A 19,964-nucleotide genomic window follows, 5' to 3' on the forward strand; every position below is an offset into this window, starting at 1 on the left:
GTCCTTTACGAAATCTCAAGATCCTTCAACGATCCTTGATAAACTCCGTAAATAAAGGGAAATCTTTAAAAACTGTTACTGAGGATTTATTTCTTTTCTTATCTGTGTATCCTATGATTTTTTGTTAATAGAATGACTGTTCTTTTTTGCTTTTCTTTTTATGCTTCTTAAGTATACCCTATTCAGGCTGAATACAAAATATGTGTGCTATAAAAGAGAGGTTCTTTGAAGTTATTTTGAAAAAATAAATGGATGTTAATATTTTAAATTAATTGGTATTTTAAACAGTTTGACCTATTTAGACTTGCAACACCCTGTTTATTATGTTTTTAATGGACTGCATTCTAGAGTCCTTTAAAATTTAGTTAACAAATAAATTCTCGAGAAGCGACCGACATAATGACCTATTTATTACTCCAACATTCGTTCGTTTTAAGGAGCACGAGCAACTGTTGAGTACTCTTAGTACTCTGATATTTGGATACGGTTAATTTTCTATGTTAGAAACGATATTTACAACTCATCATCCGTGGTAGGTGTGCGGTAAATGACGGAGTAAAATTTAAACAGAGGTACTTCCTACTTTTTTAATAATTTGTTTTTAAAACTATAAATGCTTAACTGCCAATAAAAAATATTAACAAGATAAAAAGCTGTACTCAATTAGTAAGTCAGAAAGGATCCTAGGAAAGCCTTTAGCCTAGAAATATGAACAAATAGATAAGCTTTACATAAGACGAAATGAAACTGTAATATTTATCACAGCCCACAGAGCTCACGCAAAGCTAAAGGAGAGCCTTACGTGGATAAAGCTAACAGAATAAATGATATGTTCGTATTAAAGTCCTCTGTTAAGGGTTCACGTCAGGGGAAACTTCATACGACAACTCATTTATGTTATAACGAAGCTTACGCCCGGAACTTTATACCTACTGGAATAATACGGAATCGAACACAGAAGTCAGAAATAAATCAATATCATTTTAAATTTAATTGAACTTGGATCTATTATTGTTGATGGTGCTTATTCGATATATTGCAATTTATATAATATTTTGATGAACAGATTTTATTTTCATTAAATTAAGAGTATTAATAACTTATGTTTGCTGTTGCACATCCCTGGTTTAAATTAAGAATATCACTTTGGATACGTGATAAATTAATTTAAAAATCGAATCTTATTTTTATTGTGTGTGTTTTTTCCCCGAATTATTTATTTAATTAAAATAATTATATGTGTATTCTTAAATATAGTCAGTGTTTGTTAGTACTCTATACATTGTCTCGTTATCATGAATACGAGAATTCGATTATTACTAGAGTGGTACCAAGATTGGGAGTACATTGATAAATGTATTTGGGTACGTATTAATTATGAGATTTACTGTAGACAGATCATTAACAATGGTTGATTAATTGACCCGTAATGACAGGGAATATTCGGCGGTATCAGGCACTTTTTGAATTTTCAATTAGCCCATTTTATAGAACACAATAACGAAGTTTAGATATGTATATCTATCAAGCTAAATGCAATATGGTCCGGTATGTATGCCCGTGGCATGGCTATTGAGATTGGGTATTCAAGTCAAGCGTTTACTTATCGGATAAACTTTGATATTGCGGCCCAGGATTCGTGATGGCTTCAGTGTACCGGACGACAATGTTAATAATTACATTGCATTGCATTTTGAAAGTTTGATGTTCTGAAAATGTGTTTGCGACTAAATATTAGGTATATGAAATTTTTGCACACAGTTGATAACGATTAAGTGAGTAAAATGTTGAGTAATGTGTGTGTATTTACCATACATACTTACAGAATATAAAAACACAACAGCATCATAAAATAATAAATTATTTACTAAAAAAGGAGGATAGTTCAGGGAAATGAAAAATAGTGACTGTGACTGTGAATTTTGAATGAACGGAAACGACTAAACGGATAATGATAAAATGCTGATACTCGTACAATTCGTCCCATACCTATTCATTTCTTTTTTTATATAAAGTTAGTTTTAGACAAAAATACGTAAAAGGTTCTATAAGTACAATTTTCAAGTAATAGATAATAAGTTTTTTCTCTTCCATGCATCACCAAGTACCTATTCTATGCAGTTGTAGGTGTTATGTAGCTCATGAACCGAATTAAATAGTCTAGTACTACCGCTTGATTTAAAATGCACTGCAATTCTAGAGAGCACTTTAAAATAGTTTACTGATATTCTACACCTACCTTATCTTAGTTAACATACGAACTTCCGTGGTAGTAACCTTACCAGGTTAAGTTACAAATAGGTACTCTACACTAGTATCCTTGGCGAAAGTGAAGAGAAATTAGCCTCTATACGACCTTGTTAATTCCTGCATAATAACCACATGAACCAACTTCCGTTTGTATGTGGTATACTACTTCCTAATTAGCCTTAGTTAGATGTATGGTATATAATGTATCTAATGAAATAAATAGCGGATGTTGCATTGTTAAAAAAAAATACGGCACTATATTTTTAGATTACTTTTTGCAACGTTCTGACGGCGGTTTAAATCTTTCTTAATCTCAGTTTCGTGGAGAACAAGTTTTGGCGAGACTAAGGATAGTGTATTCTGGTTTCAACTTCCCCTGACATCTGGTGAACATATTTCTGAACTAACGATTGGGGAACACAGCGATAAACTAAATTCCATGGTCGTGCCAACAAATGCGCTGCTCTAGTAAACTCAGTTAAGTATTTTCCATAAACTGTTCATAGATGGCGCTGTCCGCCCCTTAAATTTTTTCTCGAAACGTGGTATTTATAACATGGTATTTTCTATGTCATTATTGATTATATTGAATCAAATGAGTCAACCTTTAGTTATTTTTATCAGAACTCGTAGTCAATCCCAAACTGTGATAAATTTAACGAGACCTATTTAACTGGCGCAAAGTTTTACTTTTTTTACGGTTTTACTGTTCTAGTGAAGTAGGTACTTTTACCAATGTTAGATATCTACAATAAGATAAATGGTAACAAAATATAACAAAACTAAAATTGAAGATCTGCTACTTTGATTGTTTCATAGAAACCCAGTGCCGCTTAACATGCGCAGGTAAACGGTTACGACCATTTTAAATGCTACTTACGGGCACACAATGTATTTTACACCCTAACGTTACCAAGAAATATATTCGCTCCAATTCTCACAGGACGGGGAGTCCACAGACTCCACACAGCTGCGCGGGGTAAAAAAACGGCCATTTGTAAACAGGGAGACAGATGAGTGCAACTTATTTCACGTTTCCGTTCCTTAAACCGCCATGAATTTATCGTGCACAATTTATTGCACATATGAGAATCATTATGAAAACAAAAATAAAGTAGAAAGCTTATTTTATTTTGAATGATGTTTCTTTCTTTCTACCTAATGTCTACGCACCTTAAGGGTGGGTGATTTGGGTTTGTCAGAAAGATGGTTCATACCATGGATGGTATAAAAATGTTTTCCAACTTTGTATTTACTGTATTGTATTCAAGCTTAGGTAAACAATTTTCTTCTAATATAAGAAAAAACGGCCTGGGAAAAGTTCCACTACCTAGGTGCTCATTCATCTTTTGCATTTCTTATTTCTCGAGGTTCATTTACAAGCCTGTATCTATTATTGCTTAACTCATTGTGAATATGGGGTCATTTTTAAATTGTAGATACCTATAATATAGTCTAAGTATTTATTTAAAATACAAGCCTTAGCTAAATAACACAGCATCTGAAGTAATATTATGTGTTAACATTAATTCGTTCCTGTTAAAAGGAAAAAATACTTGCAACTATATATCAAATCGTTTGGCAAGTTTATTTATTAAATAAAAAATACACCCTTTTTAACAAGATCACGTTCTTAAAATCTTCTAAACACAGGACGAATGCGAAATACCTCAACTTTACTTAACGGTACTTTAAAATACACCAAAGCCAAATACCTATCTGTATATAAAGAATAGAAATTAGAAACCATGACACAAAAGAATAAAAAGAATCTTAAACATTTTTCGTTAAACATCTTTTATATAAAATCAAGAGTGAGCGTGGGCCGGGAGTAGGTAAGTAAATGGGAAATGAGATGAGACGAGAGGGAGCGCAGAGCGCGGTTGGGATGACGCCGGCTCCGGGCGGGGGGCCCGGGAACGATTCATTGATCCGAACTGTTCTCGGCACTGCGACAGGGACAACAAAGGGAGGGCCTTGCTTCTGTACAGTTTCTCTCTCACTCCATTGAGTGTACAACATTTTCGTTCGAAGTATACCTAAGTAGGTATATCGCTTTCTGTTTTATGAAAAACACGTAAACAATAAAGTCAATAGTTAACAACATTTTATATACCAATATTCAAACACAGAAAGTAGAATTCACACAATTTAAAAAATATTTTTATTAAACTTTAACCGAACGCTGTTTTATTAATAGTAGTAATATCCAAGTACGTGAAAAGTTTTCCCGTAGTAAGTAAATTACGTGTAAAAACCACTTACTACTCGCTACTAAATTGTTGTTATTGTCACCGAAAAGTTGAAAATCATCCGTAATTTCGTGCGAAAACAACAGCGTCATTGCTTTGTCCTGCTTTAAACGCCGAACGATTCCGACAACATTCTCTATCCTTGTCTTACTCACCGCGATTCGCACGGGCGAGGCGACTCGTTGAGTGGCCACGCGTGCCCGTGCTCGTCCGTTGTTGCACATCGACATTAACCGCTTTCAGTGCTAGAGCGCGTTCCTCCGCGCTATACTCACATAACCTAAAAGTTAAAACAACCCTGATTATTTTAGTACTATTCATTGTAATACCATTAAATACTCATGATTACCTCGAATTTATAAGTTAGTGTTGTGGAAGTTTACGCCCAGCCAGAGGGCGTACGTGGAGTGTATTTTTGTGCAACACAAAGTAAATACAAACGGCAAGCTGTGGGGATCAGGGGCCTTTTTTTTGCCGCCGCAGGGGATGTACTATCCTGTAAGTACACGCATGCATATAAATAACGATAAATTATATTTATGTAAGTTCAAAAATGGTGATTTATTTTCTCAGCCAGGGACGTGATAAAGATAACCCTGGTGTCAACCGAAGCGGAGCACAATGTTATGGCACTTATGGCGCATGGCGTTACATACTTTACAGTGCTACGCGTATAGGAACAACATAACACAGTCTGTCTATCTGTTAATTGTTGTTGATTGTTATTGTCCCATTATATTTAAGAAAAACAAACGGCGGCAGCGTTACGGAGCCCCTTTTGTAGCTCCGTATTTACAGGATGCCAAATTTATATGTTTCAATGTAATTAAGGCATATTTTGTCAATTTATGAACACAAATCGAAAATACAAATCAATGAATCTCCCATCCATTGTTATGACATTGAAGTTGAATGGATTCATTGAAATTCATTGTTAGTTGTCTTATTCTGTTATACGAAAAGTGACGTAAGATAAAAAGAGACATTCGTATTTACTACTATTATACCTAAGTGCGATGTCCGCAGACATAGTGCTTAAAGTTTACAAAATTATTTTAGTTATAATCTGTTCAATTATTATGGTCCATTGCTAGACATTATTAAGCCTCTCCCAAGTTGCGCCTGTGCTATTAATATAAAAGGTGCCTTAGAACATTATTAAGAACTGCGTATCTCCCTTTTATAATAAATTAATAATGTTATGTAGTGGGACCAGCTTGGATAAATAAATAAAAATAACTTGTAGGTATCTAGATATTTATATTATTTTAAATGGACGTGTTATTTATTTATGCAATAGGTAGGTATATCTCTCAAAACAGCAAAATCATCTGAAAGGTTAATCGTCGCTAGTGGTTTTAGAATCAATTAATTAATGGTCTTTTTATAAAGTCGTAATGACTCATTTAAATTTAGACGAAAAGAAAAAATAAATACCTGTCTTTGGTCTCATTGTTTGATGACTATTGGCGACTTATAGATTCTATAGCTTCCGACTTACCTACATCGGATAATTCTTATTGTGAACCATTTGTGGGCCTTACCTTGATAACTGTAATATAAAACTTCATTGATATAGGTATGATACCTATGGCGAGCGTGCACTTTTACAACATGATTTACTACTTACGCATGTTATAATGAGACACCACCGTACCTATCCAGGCGCTGGGTCTTCATTTGTCCCTAAGTACAACCTCTTTTTCATAGTATCTTATACCATGGCAATTATCGTGCCTACTGAAAGATCTTTTTGGATCGCTCTTCTTGTTTATGACGTCTAAAATTGCCACCGAATCGACTGTTGTGAAACATTTTATTATTAATCCTAACCCACTTCATAGTATTTCAGTCATTGGGGAGCTAAATGTGCTATTTGCTTTATGTTATGTAGTTTGACTAGTTTACTTTTCATTTCTATTATGTTTCAATTTATTTAATTGAAACTCTTTCGTCCTCAACGTAAATGATAGGTCAAATATTATTTCTCGTAATAAGGCTTAGATGTATTCATTCAAAACCTAAAATTTTAAATTTAGTAAAAGCCGTTTTTTGTGAGGTTTGGTTTAAATATTGGGAACGCCGCACAGTGGGCTGAAAATAACGTTTCATGGACATTCAATTTTTTTTTCCAATTTGACGTGTTTCTTTATTGGAATCTGTTAAAACATGCTTCTTATTGATATGTTTTAAATATAAAGTCATAGATCATAGCGAAAGGCACACTTTTGATTTTTTTTCAAAAACTTAGTATGGGGAAAACCATAAAATAAGCTATATCTCAGCTGTCGCGTGAGTGCGCGTTATTTTCTTTCACATGATTATTGCTCTATTTTTTTGCAAAATTTTGACGTATTGCACCACGCTCGCGAAAGAGCGATTTCTGAGAAAAAAAATATTGAAAAATATATATATTTTCCTTTGAAAAATTCGTAAATTTATTAAAAAAATACCTATATATCTCTAAAAATTATAACATTAGCGGCCATAAACAACTTCAGTGCTGTTTAGCTCTTCTCAATTTTATAATAATGAACAATATGCGGCTAAATATGTATCAGAGAAATATGTTTTTTACATAATTTGTTTATGACACACGGTCTGGGATACCAGACCCTTTTAAAACAATGGATAAATATCAGTAAGTACCTATTGTTGCCATATGATTTCGTTGCCATCGGTCAGATTTAATGGAACTAATGAGGTCATGAACACACTGGAATCATCATTTCCATCTTCCATTTTCTGTTTATACCTGCTTTGTTTCGATGAACCATCAAAACCCCACTTGGACACTAAAATAAGGTAATTTTTTTCGACACACACAGGTAAACTTTTCAAACTTCTTGTTATTGTTAAATCTAGAAGAGCTTGAAGGGAAATTTTGGCTGCTGTATCCGTCACTGTAATTGTTTTTTTTTTGTCAGGATAACAATGAGATTTAGCTTGCTGTAGCTTACAGTATGACGGATACAAGTCTGACACACCTTCTCGAATTTCCCTTAGTGTTATATATTGCCACTTGGACAATTTTAAGGATAAAAACATACCAAGTGCTTTCTCTGGTGTAAAAACATGCTTGGGATATGCTTTTTTGGTAAACGAGTTTAACTTTTCAGCAGCTTCTGGGTGTTTCATCATAAACTCAATAACAGAAGCCATATTGTTCAAACCTTCTTGTCTCATCATTCGCACAGCAGCATATGCAAGCTCACTGGACTCACAGTCTCCTTGATTTTCAGTCCTTCTTTTCTTTTGTTTTATTCCTAAATCTTGAAATGGTTTTCGAAGCAAACGCTTCATACTTGTCTGTGCTTCAGTTGACGAAGATGTAGAAGGGACTGGACATTCGAGGGTGATATGAGATTCAGACGCCACAACATCTGATGCCTTCGGTTCTGCAATGCAACTTGGCCAATCAATATCACACTGAAGCCAGTCTTCATATTCGCTCGCTCGCTTCGTGGGGTTTTGATGGTTCATCGAACCAAAGCAGGTATAAACAGAAAATGGAAGATGGAAATGATGATTCCAGTGTGTTCATAACCTCATTAGTTCCATTAAATCTGACCGATGGCAACGAAATCATATGGCAACAATAGGTACTTACTGATATTTATCCATTGTTTTAAAAGGGTCTGGTATCCCAGACCGTGTGTCATAAACAAATTATGTAAAAAACATATTTCTCTGATACATATCTAGCCGCATATTGTTCATTATTATAAAATTGAGAAGAGCTAAACAGCACTGAAGTTGTTTATGGCCGCTAATGTTATAATTTTTAGAGATATATAGGTATTTTTTTAATAAATTTACGAATTTTTCAAAGGAAAATATATATATTTTTCAATATTTTTTTTCTCAGAAATCGCACTTTCGCGAGCGTGGTGCAATACGTCAAAATTTTGCAAAAAAATAGAGCAATAATCATGTGAAAGAAAATAACGCGCACTCACGCGACAGCTGAGATATAGCTTATTTTATGGTTTTCCCCATACAAAGTTTTTGAAAAAAAATCAAAAGTGTGCCTTTCGCTATGATCTATGACTTTATATTTAAAACATATCAATAAGAAGCATGTTTTAACAGATTCCAATAAAGAAACACGTCAAATTGGAAAAAAAATTTGAATGTCCATGAAACGTTATTTTCAGCCCACTGTGCGCCGTCAGCGTCGGAAGGGGAGCTTACAGGAACCCGTTCATGGCTCAAGGTGAACGCGAAACTTCACCAGAGATGGTAATAAGGACAAATTATTCGCATACCGGCCTTTTGTTCACATCTCCTGCTCATGGACATATTAACTCCACAACTTTGGGTCGACTACCTGCCACTAAACATTAAACATTGAACGGGCAGGTAGCAGCAACAAAATTTCATTCTTAGACGTAGACTCTTTTGTATTCTCACAGTATTTTGTAACGTTTAAATTGCATTTAAACACAACTTTTGTTGTTATAACAGATGTATGTTCATTTTCGAAAAAATATTGTGTAAGCTATAAATAAATAATTCATTCCCTCCACAAGCTTACTTCAAATTATAGTCACGTTTACTTTTTTAAATAAATAAGAGCTATATATTACACATTCCCCATTATATTACCGATTCCCCAAGGGTTAGTAGGCAAGGGGAGGCCCCAGTTTTGCAATAGAAACATTAAAAATCAATATATCGTCAAAATTTTTGTTTCTCTACTTTCAACGATTCGAATCGTTTATCTGAGTGACCAATTTTAAACTCATAATATTAGAAAAACATTCTGGCCTATAAGTACTTATATCAAGATAATGTTTTTTTTTTCCTTATCTCTTAGTTAAACCTATTTAAAAGTTTCGATTTGTTCAGACATTATATTCACATAATAACTAGGTACTTCAGGTTTTATTTATTCCAGTATTGGGCAGTGGGGTGGTCCTAATTGAAGATCCATTGTTGTTTCGGGATCCCTGAAAGTTGCAAATTAATTTAAATGTTCGAAACACAGGCGCTTTTGTTGGAATCGTTAATGACTTATTTCGTTCGTTCTCTAATTTTGAGATGACGAAAATGAACTTGTCGAACCTTTTTATAGATCAACTTTTCAATTACGTTTATCATAACTGAATTGTTTACCATTGGGTTATAATTACCTAATGTCTATACTTAACCCACTAACATTTTGAAAGTTCCCCGGAGATGGGGCATGCGCGCTCAAAATCTTTTTAAAGACCTGTAAATCAATGAGTGGTTGATATATTATTCACTGTTAGAACTCTTTCCAAACCTCAATTTTTGGTCATCGCTTAGGTGTTTATAGTCTGTTAAAGGAGCTTTGGCACTACAAAAAGGCGGTAAAATGTGATTCTGAAGATAGGTTCTAAGTAGTCATAACGGCTTTTTACTTTACATACAAAAACTATATGAAAATGAAAACAAATACTATATCAGTTTTACACAATATTTATGATGCTGCAGACTCGTTTATAAATTATAACACAAACTTTCCCTCGAAATCTGCTCTCCGTGATATGACAGGTTTTATTGACAATATTGAATGTCTAAAGTGACATTTATAGATACAAAGTAATTTATCTGAATTCAATTTGTGTGAATAAATGTTAATAAGTAGATGAACAAGGAATTACGTGCCTGAATACTCTCAGAGGAGGTACATATTTGACTTCCGTTTGCCCTGCAAATAGAACTAACTTAGAACTTATTAGAAGATGGTGTAAGTAAACGGAACTAACATTTTCTCCGTATACCGTGAGAAGGAGCACTTTGTTCGCCACGATGGCAAATAGGTTTCCGTCCCACATCTTGCTTCTGATGACGGCTTGCTTTCTGCTATTTTAATCTTAACATCTAAGATATGTAAAACTTTTTGCTCTGAACATAATATGAGTAAAATATTTGCACACTGGTCTCTTCTTGTAAATAAACATGTGCACAAGCATTATGACATCGTAAAGGCTGATCAATGTTTTCTTAAATTACTTTTCTCATATATTATGTTGGAATTCATTGGTTGTTTACCTTGTGGCAGAACCTGATTGCATCAGAAAACGTGATTCTCTAAAATATGCAAGTGTTCGTAATAGGAAAACCTTCACCAAAAATATTTTGCGATTCTGTTCTTTAATTATTTTATTCTTTTTTACACCTGTGTTCTGTGTGAACAGTAACGAAGAAAAAATATGTGTAAACTGAAACGTTCATGAGTATAACTTAATGATAACCATTTTTATTTAATATGCTGCCAGCATTGAGTCAAACCAAGTCCCGACATATTTGTTTACTGGCGGAAGCTTTCTTTCACATTCGCCTTCGCCGATGTTTGCTGAACAAATTCATAATTCTCACAATATAAACAGAACCAAGAAATTTTGTAACGTAAGCGAAGTTGGCTAATTTTGTAAGTAGTACATGTACACAAGGCCCTCTTTTCCCATGTCGAATGACACCGAAATAATACCTTAAGTCGTGTGTCCTCCCGTGAGACTGGGGATATAACTCTATAACAGGCTCTCCGCTGGTCTGAGACAATGACATACATACAGAGAGATCGATATTATTCGATATCGCTACTTGTTTTAGTTTAGATGGGGATGAACAAAACACCTTCTATTTATGCTAGTTACTTATTAACGAAATGAAACTAGTTAATACACTAAAGGCAAGATCAGTAAACGATGACAACAAATTACATTTATGGATTCAGCACATGAATTTTAAGCACCGTCTTTCTGGTACGAACGGCAATCCTGTATCCATTTTTGATGCAATTTACCTTGTACATCTTGCCTTGATTTAATTTTGGCAGTCGATTGTATTGTATCCGATTTACTTACACGCCTTTGGTTGTAAATTCGGAGCTTTTAATCGTGTAATCGAGCCATTTAATGTTTGTTACAAATTTTAATGACATTTTCCTTCCATATTCCTTACATTATTTATGGTTACGCTTTTACCTTATAAAAAAGACAATATTGTATTTTTTTAATCACTACTCATAGCATAATCAATGGTACCGTAGCTGTTATATTCTTAAACCATGCTTTAATCAATCAATTACTACTAATCTACTCAAATTCGTTACAGATATTCTGAATTTGGGGTGGCGTTCTAATGAATTATAAACTTAAATTATTCGATGGTTCCCCTTATTGGTGTAGGTATGCTATGTTCAGAATGCGACAAGGCTTATTTACAGCGCGTCGTTCGCTAAAAAGCAGAACACCTGCGACTATGTGTAATCATTCACTTTGAAATGGGACGAATTTCACAACCAGATGCTCAACTACAGTCTCTGGAAAAGGTTAACTTATCTACTCCAATAATAACACATACCAGTCTGTGTGAGATAGCTCCTCTATACAACAAACATCCTATTAAAGCTTTGTTTAAAGATAGGAAACTAGAGAACTGCGGTTAATTATAAAATTAAGGTTTGAGCATTTATAACTATCTTGGAAGTCTAAAACCTATGTTAATTGATTACTTTCAATTAAGACATACTTTAAAATATAAGGAAGCTCAAACAATAGTAAGTATTATGAGAGCTATATGCAAAGTTGTCAAGAAAAACGGGTGCCACCTAGTTTCTTTGTAGTTTTGATGGCCGAGTGTCTCTGCGGGCGTTCATTTGTCTAGCGGCCGCTTGTTGACGGACGCTAATCAACACTCAACACTCCGCAGTTACTACAGCTTATATTATATCTATGCTATGTTCAAATTTCAAACCTATAAGAACAATTAATAGTACGAACTAGATGTAGGGTATAGTTTTCAGCTGCTCATTTGTCATTTTTGTATAGTAATCTTTTGCTGTACGACCTGAAAGTTTATTTTGAAAGCGGCCTAAATACCGTAGCTTTTGAAAGCGCATCAAAAATACTGTCAATTTATGACACTTCAGTAATACATTATAACTCTGTTTATAATGATACTTCTTTGAACTAAGGATAAATGCGCGTTTAAAAAGAAAACATGTAAACATCTGAAGTTTTATGAGAAAGAATTTAATATCAGTAAGGAGGAGTTAACGGAAACTTGTGTAGGTCTGTGCACGAGTGTCGTGTTTTACAATATTATGTAACGGGTTTTGTGGAATCAGCGTAATGCTTTTTTTGTGGCTCGTTAACCGCTCCTTCTATTCTTTACTTTGTCACTAAGTTGTTTCGCGGTTTTCACCATCTTCTTTTTATAAACACCGTTTGAGCCGCCGCAGTAAATTTATTTATGTCTTTTTCAAGCGAAATTTGATTATGTTACCTTGTAGGTAACTACAGAAAAATGTTGTCAAATTCTTTTTGGATACATTGGCCATGGTCCAACAGTTTACAGATATCTACTTTATATATCGTCGTATCAGACGAGCGTCGTCTACGACTTGAGTGCTATTACAGATGATTTACATCTCCCTGTGTCAATGTAGAATAGGTACGCATACCTACCATGTTTTGTGTGGCGCTATTTTTACTAGTTATGATACGCTTGCATTGAGAAGCGTTTTATGTCGCAATTACAAACACAATTTTTTTAAGTACTCTATTTGATAATATAGTTTATTGATCGATTTTTTTGTAATCCCAGAAAGGCACTATAATCACTAATTAATTTATATTAATTGCTTCATTTAGAACATCAAATAAGATTGAAGTATATCAATTCACTTGATATATTCGTTAATTAGTAACGTTAAAGTGATGAATAGTTGGCCATTTGGAAGTGCTTGTGAGACAAGTTAATTACATGTAAGTATAATTTATTGTGGCTTCTCATTGCTCTATCCACAATTTTTACAGTTTAAATGGAAAGCAAAACACAATTTATACTATAGACTTCAAATTGTATATTATGTACTTCTGTCCAGACTTTCTATCTGGATATATACCTGAACTAATAGAATACGTACTATTTCTGTGTACGCACTTACCGATTGAGAAAAAATATTTAAATTCGGGCAAGGAAGTCTGTATACTCGTTTGCTTGATTTATTATAGTAAAGAATATGTTTATTTCTTCCTGATATATCTTTAGCTTCGGTCACTGATTGGAAGTCGTTGCGTGTTGTTTATTCGCTGATAATGAGGTCAAACATTTATCTGTGAACCGATAACGAATATAAGGTTTTTAATGACATGTCACTTGTATGTAGACGAACCGTATCGGAATGTAAGCGTATGCGTCGCGGACGTATAGTGATATTATGCTTCTTCTGAGGTCCCCGACATTGCAAGATATGAACGTCCAAATCTTGCCACTCATTGAATTTATATTTTATTTCAGACATATTTGGTCTTCTGTCGGTTTTAAATTGACAATATTTGTGATTGGTATGTAAGTTGTTATTTAAAGCTTCAAAAGCAATTATCATTCTTTACATTTTTCCTTATTTAATTAATGGCTCGATGTAAGTGTTCAGGAGTATATTTTATGACAAGTTTTACTTGCTGCTAAGTGTTCATTATGCACGGAAAATGACTTATGATTAAACTTAATTTTTAATTCCAGTTAACACTTTTCATTAGCTGCATCTTGTTGTTGCGTACGTACAGACAGGACTACGAGTTCACTTATGTTTACTCGGTTGCATAGCGAGCTTTGATTGCGCCCACCGAGCCGGCCAGACCCGCGTCAAAATTGCACGGGTGAAAGGAAGCGTTACCAATGTTTCCGCGCTCAAGGGACCTTGATCTACCCATAGTTATGTTTGTTTCATTAAACAACTCTCATAATCAACATGGTTTCTACCTGATTTAATGTCGATAGGTTAACTCGACTCGTTTAACCGCTTTTGAGCAGATTTTTTATTCCTTTATTGTTTCTCTGTGACCCAAACGTTCACAACTTGTTTACCTACTATATCAACTACAGTAAATAATCAACTAAAGGGTGAAAGTCCTTGAAATATCTTTATTATCGATGTGTTTGCGCATTCAGCGTCTTTGTAATAAAGTTAATATATTAATGTCTAGAGGAAAATTCCAGCAATAAAACAAATAGCAATGTTTCATCATAACTTAGGCAGTGATATTAAGATATTGCTATTGTCATAATATACAGGTTTATCTGTGTATATCTTAAGCAACCTCTCAAAATTATAATTCTGTTTGTTGCAATCTTAGATATGAGGTTGCTATTGAAGGTAAACGAGTAGGTACTAATCTAGTGAATAGTTGCGAGTACCAATATCAGATATAATTCTGGTGTTAGTCATGGCCACCAGTGTTTGAACGTCAGTCAATCGGGGCGATGCACGATGCGCCCGCCGTGCGTGTAATAGACCGTCTAATGGAAAGCGGACCAGAGATTACATACACGGTCAACGTTAATTGTAGACGTATGGACGCGTTTGTTTCTCCAAAGAACTAGACAATACTTTCTCTTTTTATTCACTTTTCAATCATTGTTTCCATGAGCTTAAGATATGACGTGTGATTTCCAATAGAGCCACTTTTGTTAAATAGCGTATACTTTTACGTGATAACTGATACCCTCAGAACTACTTCTTGGTTTCTTATTAATTGATCAAAACATGACATGTCGGCATTGTTACATAAAAAAACCAAAGGCCGGCTTTTTGTTTTCTTAGATCATTAAAAGACTAATAAAATTGTATAAAAATGTGCAATACTGTACCATCCGTTTGATTTATTCATGCGAACAGTAGAACAGCCATAGTTAGTATTAGAATAAATAATATTGTTCTGTTGTCATCAATTTTACGGTTAATGGACCGTGTGTTAAACTGGTTGAAATGGCTAGTCATAATGTCGCCACCTATTAGCATGTTAATAACCAATTGATGTGTTCGTGCATATTAACTCGACGATACAAACCACAAATGCTTTCTCATCAAAAATTACCGCCTCCGGTTGATTTATTAAAAATAGAAGCTTAAAAATGTACAACAATCCATCATACATCCACAAACTGGGAACGCCTACTCGGCAGCGCTGCCATGGCTATCCATATGTAATACCGACCGTGTAAGTAGAATAATAAATACAGGCGGAACAAGATGCAGGATATTTATGTAAATACTTACTTAATTTTATTCGTACTGAAACTTTGATGTTAAATTAAAACTACAGCAGCAGAGTTAATGTGATATTGTGTATGTAGGCCAAATGGCAGTCAAACATTCGTCACAGCTGAGATTGAATTGAAACACGCCATCCGAGATCCAAAAACTATTTATATCGATCCTCTTGTTTTAACTTTGCGTTAGTGTTGGATTAAAATGTTTATGTCAAAACGACTGTCTGCTGTCATACGATTTCTTTTCAATTCTGGTTTGTTAAAGTGACAGTTTATGAGAAAGATAAACATTTTTATACTGTCGCTAATTTTTGGTCAGACCGTATCATAGCAGCTTGAAATAGTACATAGTAAAAATTACTGATTCATTCAACATCTTATGACCTTAATTAGAAAAGAGAGCGCGCTGTTCTAATATAACCATGTTTTGCCGTGTCCTTGTACCATCATTTAATAATACTAAAACGTATTTATTTAACTTTCCTTTTAGCTCGAGTTAGGTAAATTAGATTTGTCGGTAAAACCTCTGTTCATTGTTAAGTAATGTGTGGTGGGCTGGTAGCTCCTTAATGTAGGGCGCAAGTAAGAGCTTAATTTATTTATTTCCTTCATGAGTTTAGCGCTATTAATTTTTGATACTTTGATGTGGATTCATAGGGTGTTAAACCACTATCTACGCTGTCAGATTTATATCATTTGTAAAAATTTATTTGCGTACAAGCTCTTACTTGGAGTTCAATTTATATCACGGAATAAAATGCGGCAGATATGGACTGCTTTTGTCCTTACAAATGATGACAAACAAAGGTCGACAAAAAAGGTCTACTATTTAGGATTATAGAAGCTTTTTCAGATTGCTGTTAATAAAAGTCTTCTAAACTACACCCAATTCCGTAAAATTAACTCAATCCAGGCCATTTTTAATTTCTCTGACGCGGGAACTCAAAACAAATATTTTTAGAAGAATGTTAAAATAAAAGAAAAAGTGTAAACAAGTGCAGGTCTACAGTTTAACGTTAAAGTAGTATAATATCAAGTAAAATAATATAAGTAGTATATAAAATAGTAAATATATTATACTTTTAAAGGGTGTTCGCATCATAGAGTATGAAAAATATGTAGCAAATGTATCTGGCACGATTTGTGCAATACTGTTTGCAAACGTGTAGCGGCAGGGACGCCAGACGTGACGTACTCGACTACTCACTGGTAAACATACGTATAGACATTAATCCGCTAGCATACTCCCAACTGAATGATTTATAAGTACATGTTATGCGTTATCAATTAGCCCCAGTTCACCACCACTTAATTAATGATATATAAACGTAGTTCAGTGGCTTCGTAGAATAAAATGTTGTCGGATTAACTAATGTCGTCGCAGATAAAAGCAAAAATTAACACAAACAATCATAATGAAAACAGTTACTTTTATCTCGTTCAACCTTATTATCAGAGCAATGTTATTGGAAGTCTGTTATTCTATTGGCTAAAGTATAAATACATTTATACGAGGAATATCATGTTTTCGCCTGAATGTAAGGGCGTAGGCAGATCTATACTTGCACTGATATACACCCACGTGTCATATAGACAATACATGGTCTATAAGACACATATTACCTTTTAAAATTGAATGGATGAGTTAATTTTTGTAGAGAACTTTCTATTGACACCTAAATATTTATATGCTTGCGGTATCGGCGGTCTAGTTGGCTACTCTCAGGAAAATGCGACGGCTACAATACTGTCTTTAATTATAGAATGACTACGAGCTCGTATTAAATAGTGGAACAAGCCAGCTTAATCACGCGTGTCGGCTGTATGCATTGAGCTATAAAACCGTTGATAATAAATTATATTTCGATTTAAATGATGTATTCCGATTCAGGTGAATAGGGCAACTTATCCCGGTCTAGAGTGAGGCGCATGAAAAATATTTGGGATCGTGCCAACGTTGCTCGGTCCGCGGCTGCCGGCGTCGCGACGCCCCTTGACTCGACCATCGGACTCGATAACGCAATGCAATACCTGACGTCGAAAGTGCATCGCCTATGTTTTGCTCTCTTAACTAGTCATATTTTTGAATTTTAATTTATATGACATGATTTTAATAACGATAAATAATATTCAATCGATTTCCAAGTTGTATTTCGTTCACCGAATATGTTCATATTTATGATCTTTGTAAATACCGTAGAAAATGAGTAGTGATAGGCACAAAAAAAATACTTAATTCAAAACACGAGTATGAAATTTTTCTACCAGAAAGTTATACAATTTCAGTCAAGCGAACTGTATACCGTTAAAAGAGCTTTCCCAGACCGATCACCAATTAGTATTTTTTGGAACAAACTGGATCCTGTCCGTTCATTTGGCATAATCCGCTTATGTCACAGAAAGTCCGGATCGTTCTGTCTTTGGCGACACAGGCGACATATTCTACGGGGGTATATACTATGTAGTTCAACTATTTTAACACATAACGATAATCAAGTTTAAAATGATTAAGTCTCTCTTTTTTAAAAAGGATTGGAAGCATGTCAGTCTAAAACTATAATGCGATCAACATTAAAGTTTGGCGCGTCTTACGGCTATAAGCCAATACCCGGCCTCAGATACTGATCACTTCCTCAACTTGTTGACACCTTCACGGACGATGCATACGCGAACACCTAAACCTATACTAAAAATCGTAGAAATATTGGTTTTATTTTATTAATATATTTGTAACGATAACCGTTGTTGATGTATATTGAAAGGAGTCATGTCATTGTCAGAATACTGATAAGATATTAAGTTGAAGGAGCTCAGATACTCAAAACCAACAGAACAGTGACATGGAGCTGAAGTTAAATTTATCTCAATGTCGTTGACCTGTTGACATTGTCTACTTATTATTTACCTTTTAAAACTTTACTGTATAAGTTACAGAAGTCACTTGTTTATTTCAGGTGAGTAACGGCAATGTCATCGATACAGGAACACCTACCCTGCTGGTATTTACCATTTATTATTTAGCACTACTTACGCATGTGAATGCAATCACATTTTACATGTCTCGATAATTACTGGCTTATAATTCACTAACCATAATTTAGATGATCTCATTTCAAGTCTGCCGATTCAATTTATATGAGTAAGGAACGCCTACTTATTCGCTCGCACGGCTAACTCATTTTTAAACGTCGGTTTAGTTTTAAGTTTCATTTTCTTTGTTCTCATGTAAGTTTCATTTTCTTTTACTCTTATTTACGTAGCTTTATTATGGGCCTCCATCTGCCTGATGAGCTTACCGCTTAGCAGTTCTCATTTATAATTTATATCGTTTTACATTTTATTCATATGTCGTTCTGCAACAGTATAGCGATATACAGAATATACTCTTTGGTGTCGTAGTAGATCGCTTTCGTTATACTATAGTAGAGCTTTCTTGTACCTTATCGGTGCCTTTTAAAGCATTTTTGGTGTAAGTCTAATTTTATTTTGCTTATATTGTAAGCTTATTTATGTGTTACAAGTAGTATAGTTTGTATGTCTAATATAAAGAATATCTCTACTTATTAAAGACATAAAATATAATTCTAAGGGCGCGGCTTTCTTATTTTTCTATTTATGTGTTTGGCCAGCGGTACCACACAGGCCATTCAGTATAAGTTACTGGTTTTTGATACGGAACTATAAGGAGTACATTATGACCTTTAATCTGAAGGTTACAACAATAAAACTGGTTGCTTTATTTAAACATTTCTTTCTTTATTACTTATACGAAATTATTTTAAAAAGCTTAATTCCTTAGCTTTATAACGCCTCTCAATGTCTGACATTAAAAATGTTTGTCTTATTTATAGATCATTTAATCTAAGACTTTTTTTCATCTAAAATCCCTTGTCACACAGGATTACCAACTATGTATCAATTTTCGATATGATCTATCACATAACGCCATAACTATATAGTACACACTTGATATCGCAATCATACGTGTCTATTTATCTATTCGGCGCTTTCATGTTATCTCGTATGTACCAGGCGTGGTAACCCTACTGGTTTCATTAAAGCCCCTCGTAATATATTAAATTATTTCAATCTTAACGTGACATTGATAAAGGCCAGGAGCCATCGATTCGACACCCGAAACTCTTTGATCTACTATCTATCTATTACATTATGTAGAATCATTATTAAATTAACTGTTTTAATGTTATCGTCCTTGTAGAATATGAGCGAAGTTTGTAATGGTTAACAAGCTCGTTCAAATTTATTTTCATTGCCCACATAAAACTGTATTGATTAACATAATGCTGATTTTAAAATCAAAGCGTACTTAGCATTCGTATCGGGTATTGTCAGCCCAAACACTCCTATTATTATATATGCTCGTAAGTATAGCGTTGCATACAAACAAGTTTTAAATATTTTAATCGATAC

The 19,964-nt window shown here is 34.2% G+C and overlaps 1 protein-coding gene across 1 annotated transcript in view; it reads left to right on the top strand.

Moving 5' to 3' along the window:
* Window positions 1-4,651: 4,651 nt before the first annotated feature.
* LOC113504662 (RNA binding protein fox-1 homolog 3) overlaps window positions 4,652-19,964 on the top strand; it is a 42,758-nt gene continuing 27,445 nt past the window's right edge. Inside the window, exons 1-2 of the mRNA XM_026887082.1 lie at window positions 4,652-5,000; window positions 18,488-18,532. Coding sequence (XP_026742883.1) covers window positions 4,989-5,000; window positions 18,488-18,532 — 57 coding nt within the window. The 5' untranslated portion in view covers window positions 4,652-4,988. The remainder of the gene's footprint in view (window positions 5,001-18,487; window positions 18,533-19,964) is intronic.

Source organism: Trichoplusia ni, chromosome 22 (assembly GCF_003590095.1).
Source record: "Trichoplusia ni isolate ovarian cell line Hi5 chromosome 22, tn1, whole genome shotgun sequence".
Taxonomy (NCBI): domain Eukaryota; kingdom Metazoa; phylum Arthropoda; class Insecta; order Lepidoptera; family Noctuidae; genus Trichoplusia; species Trichoplusia ni.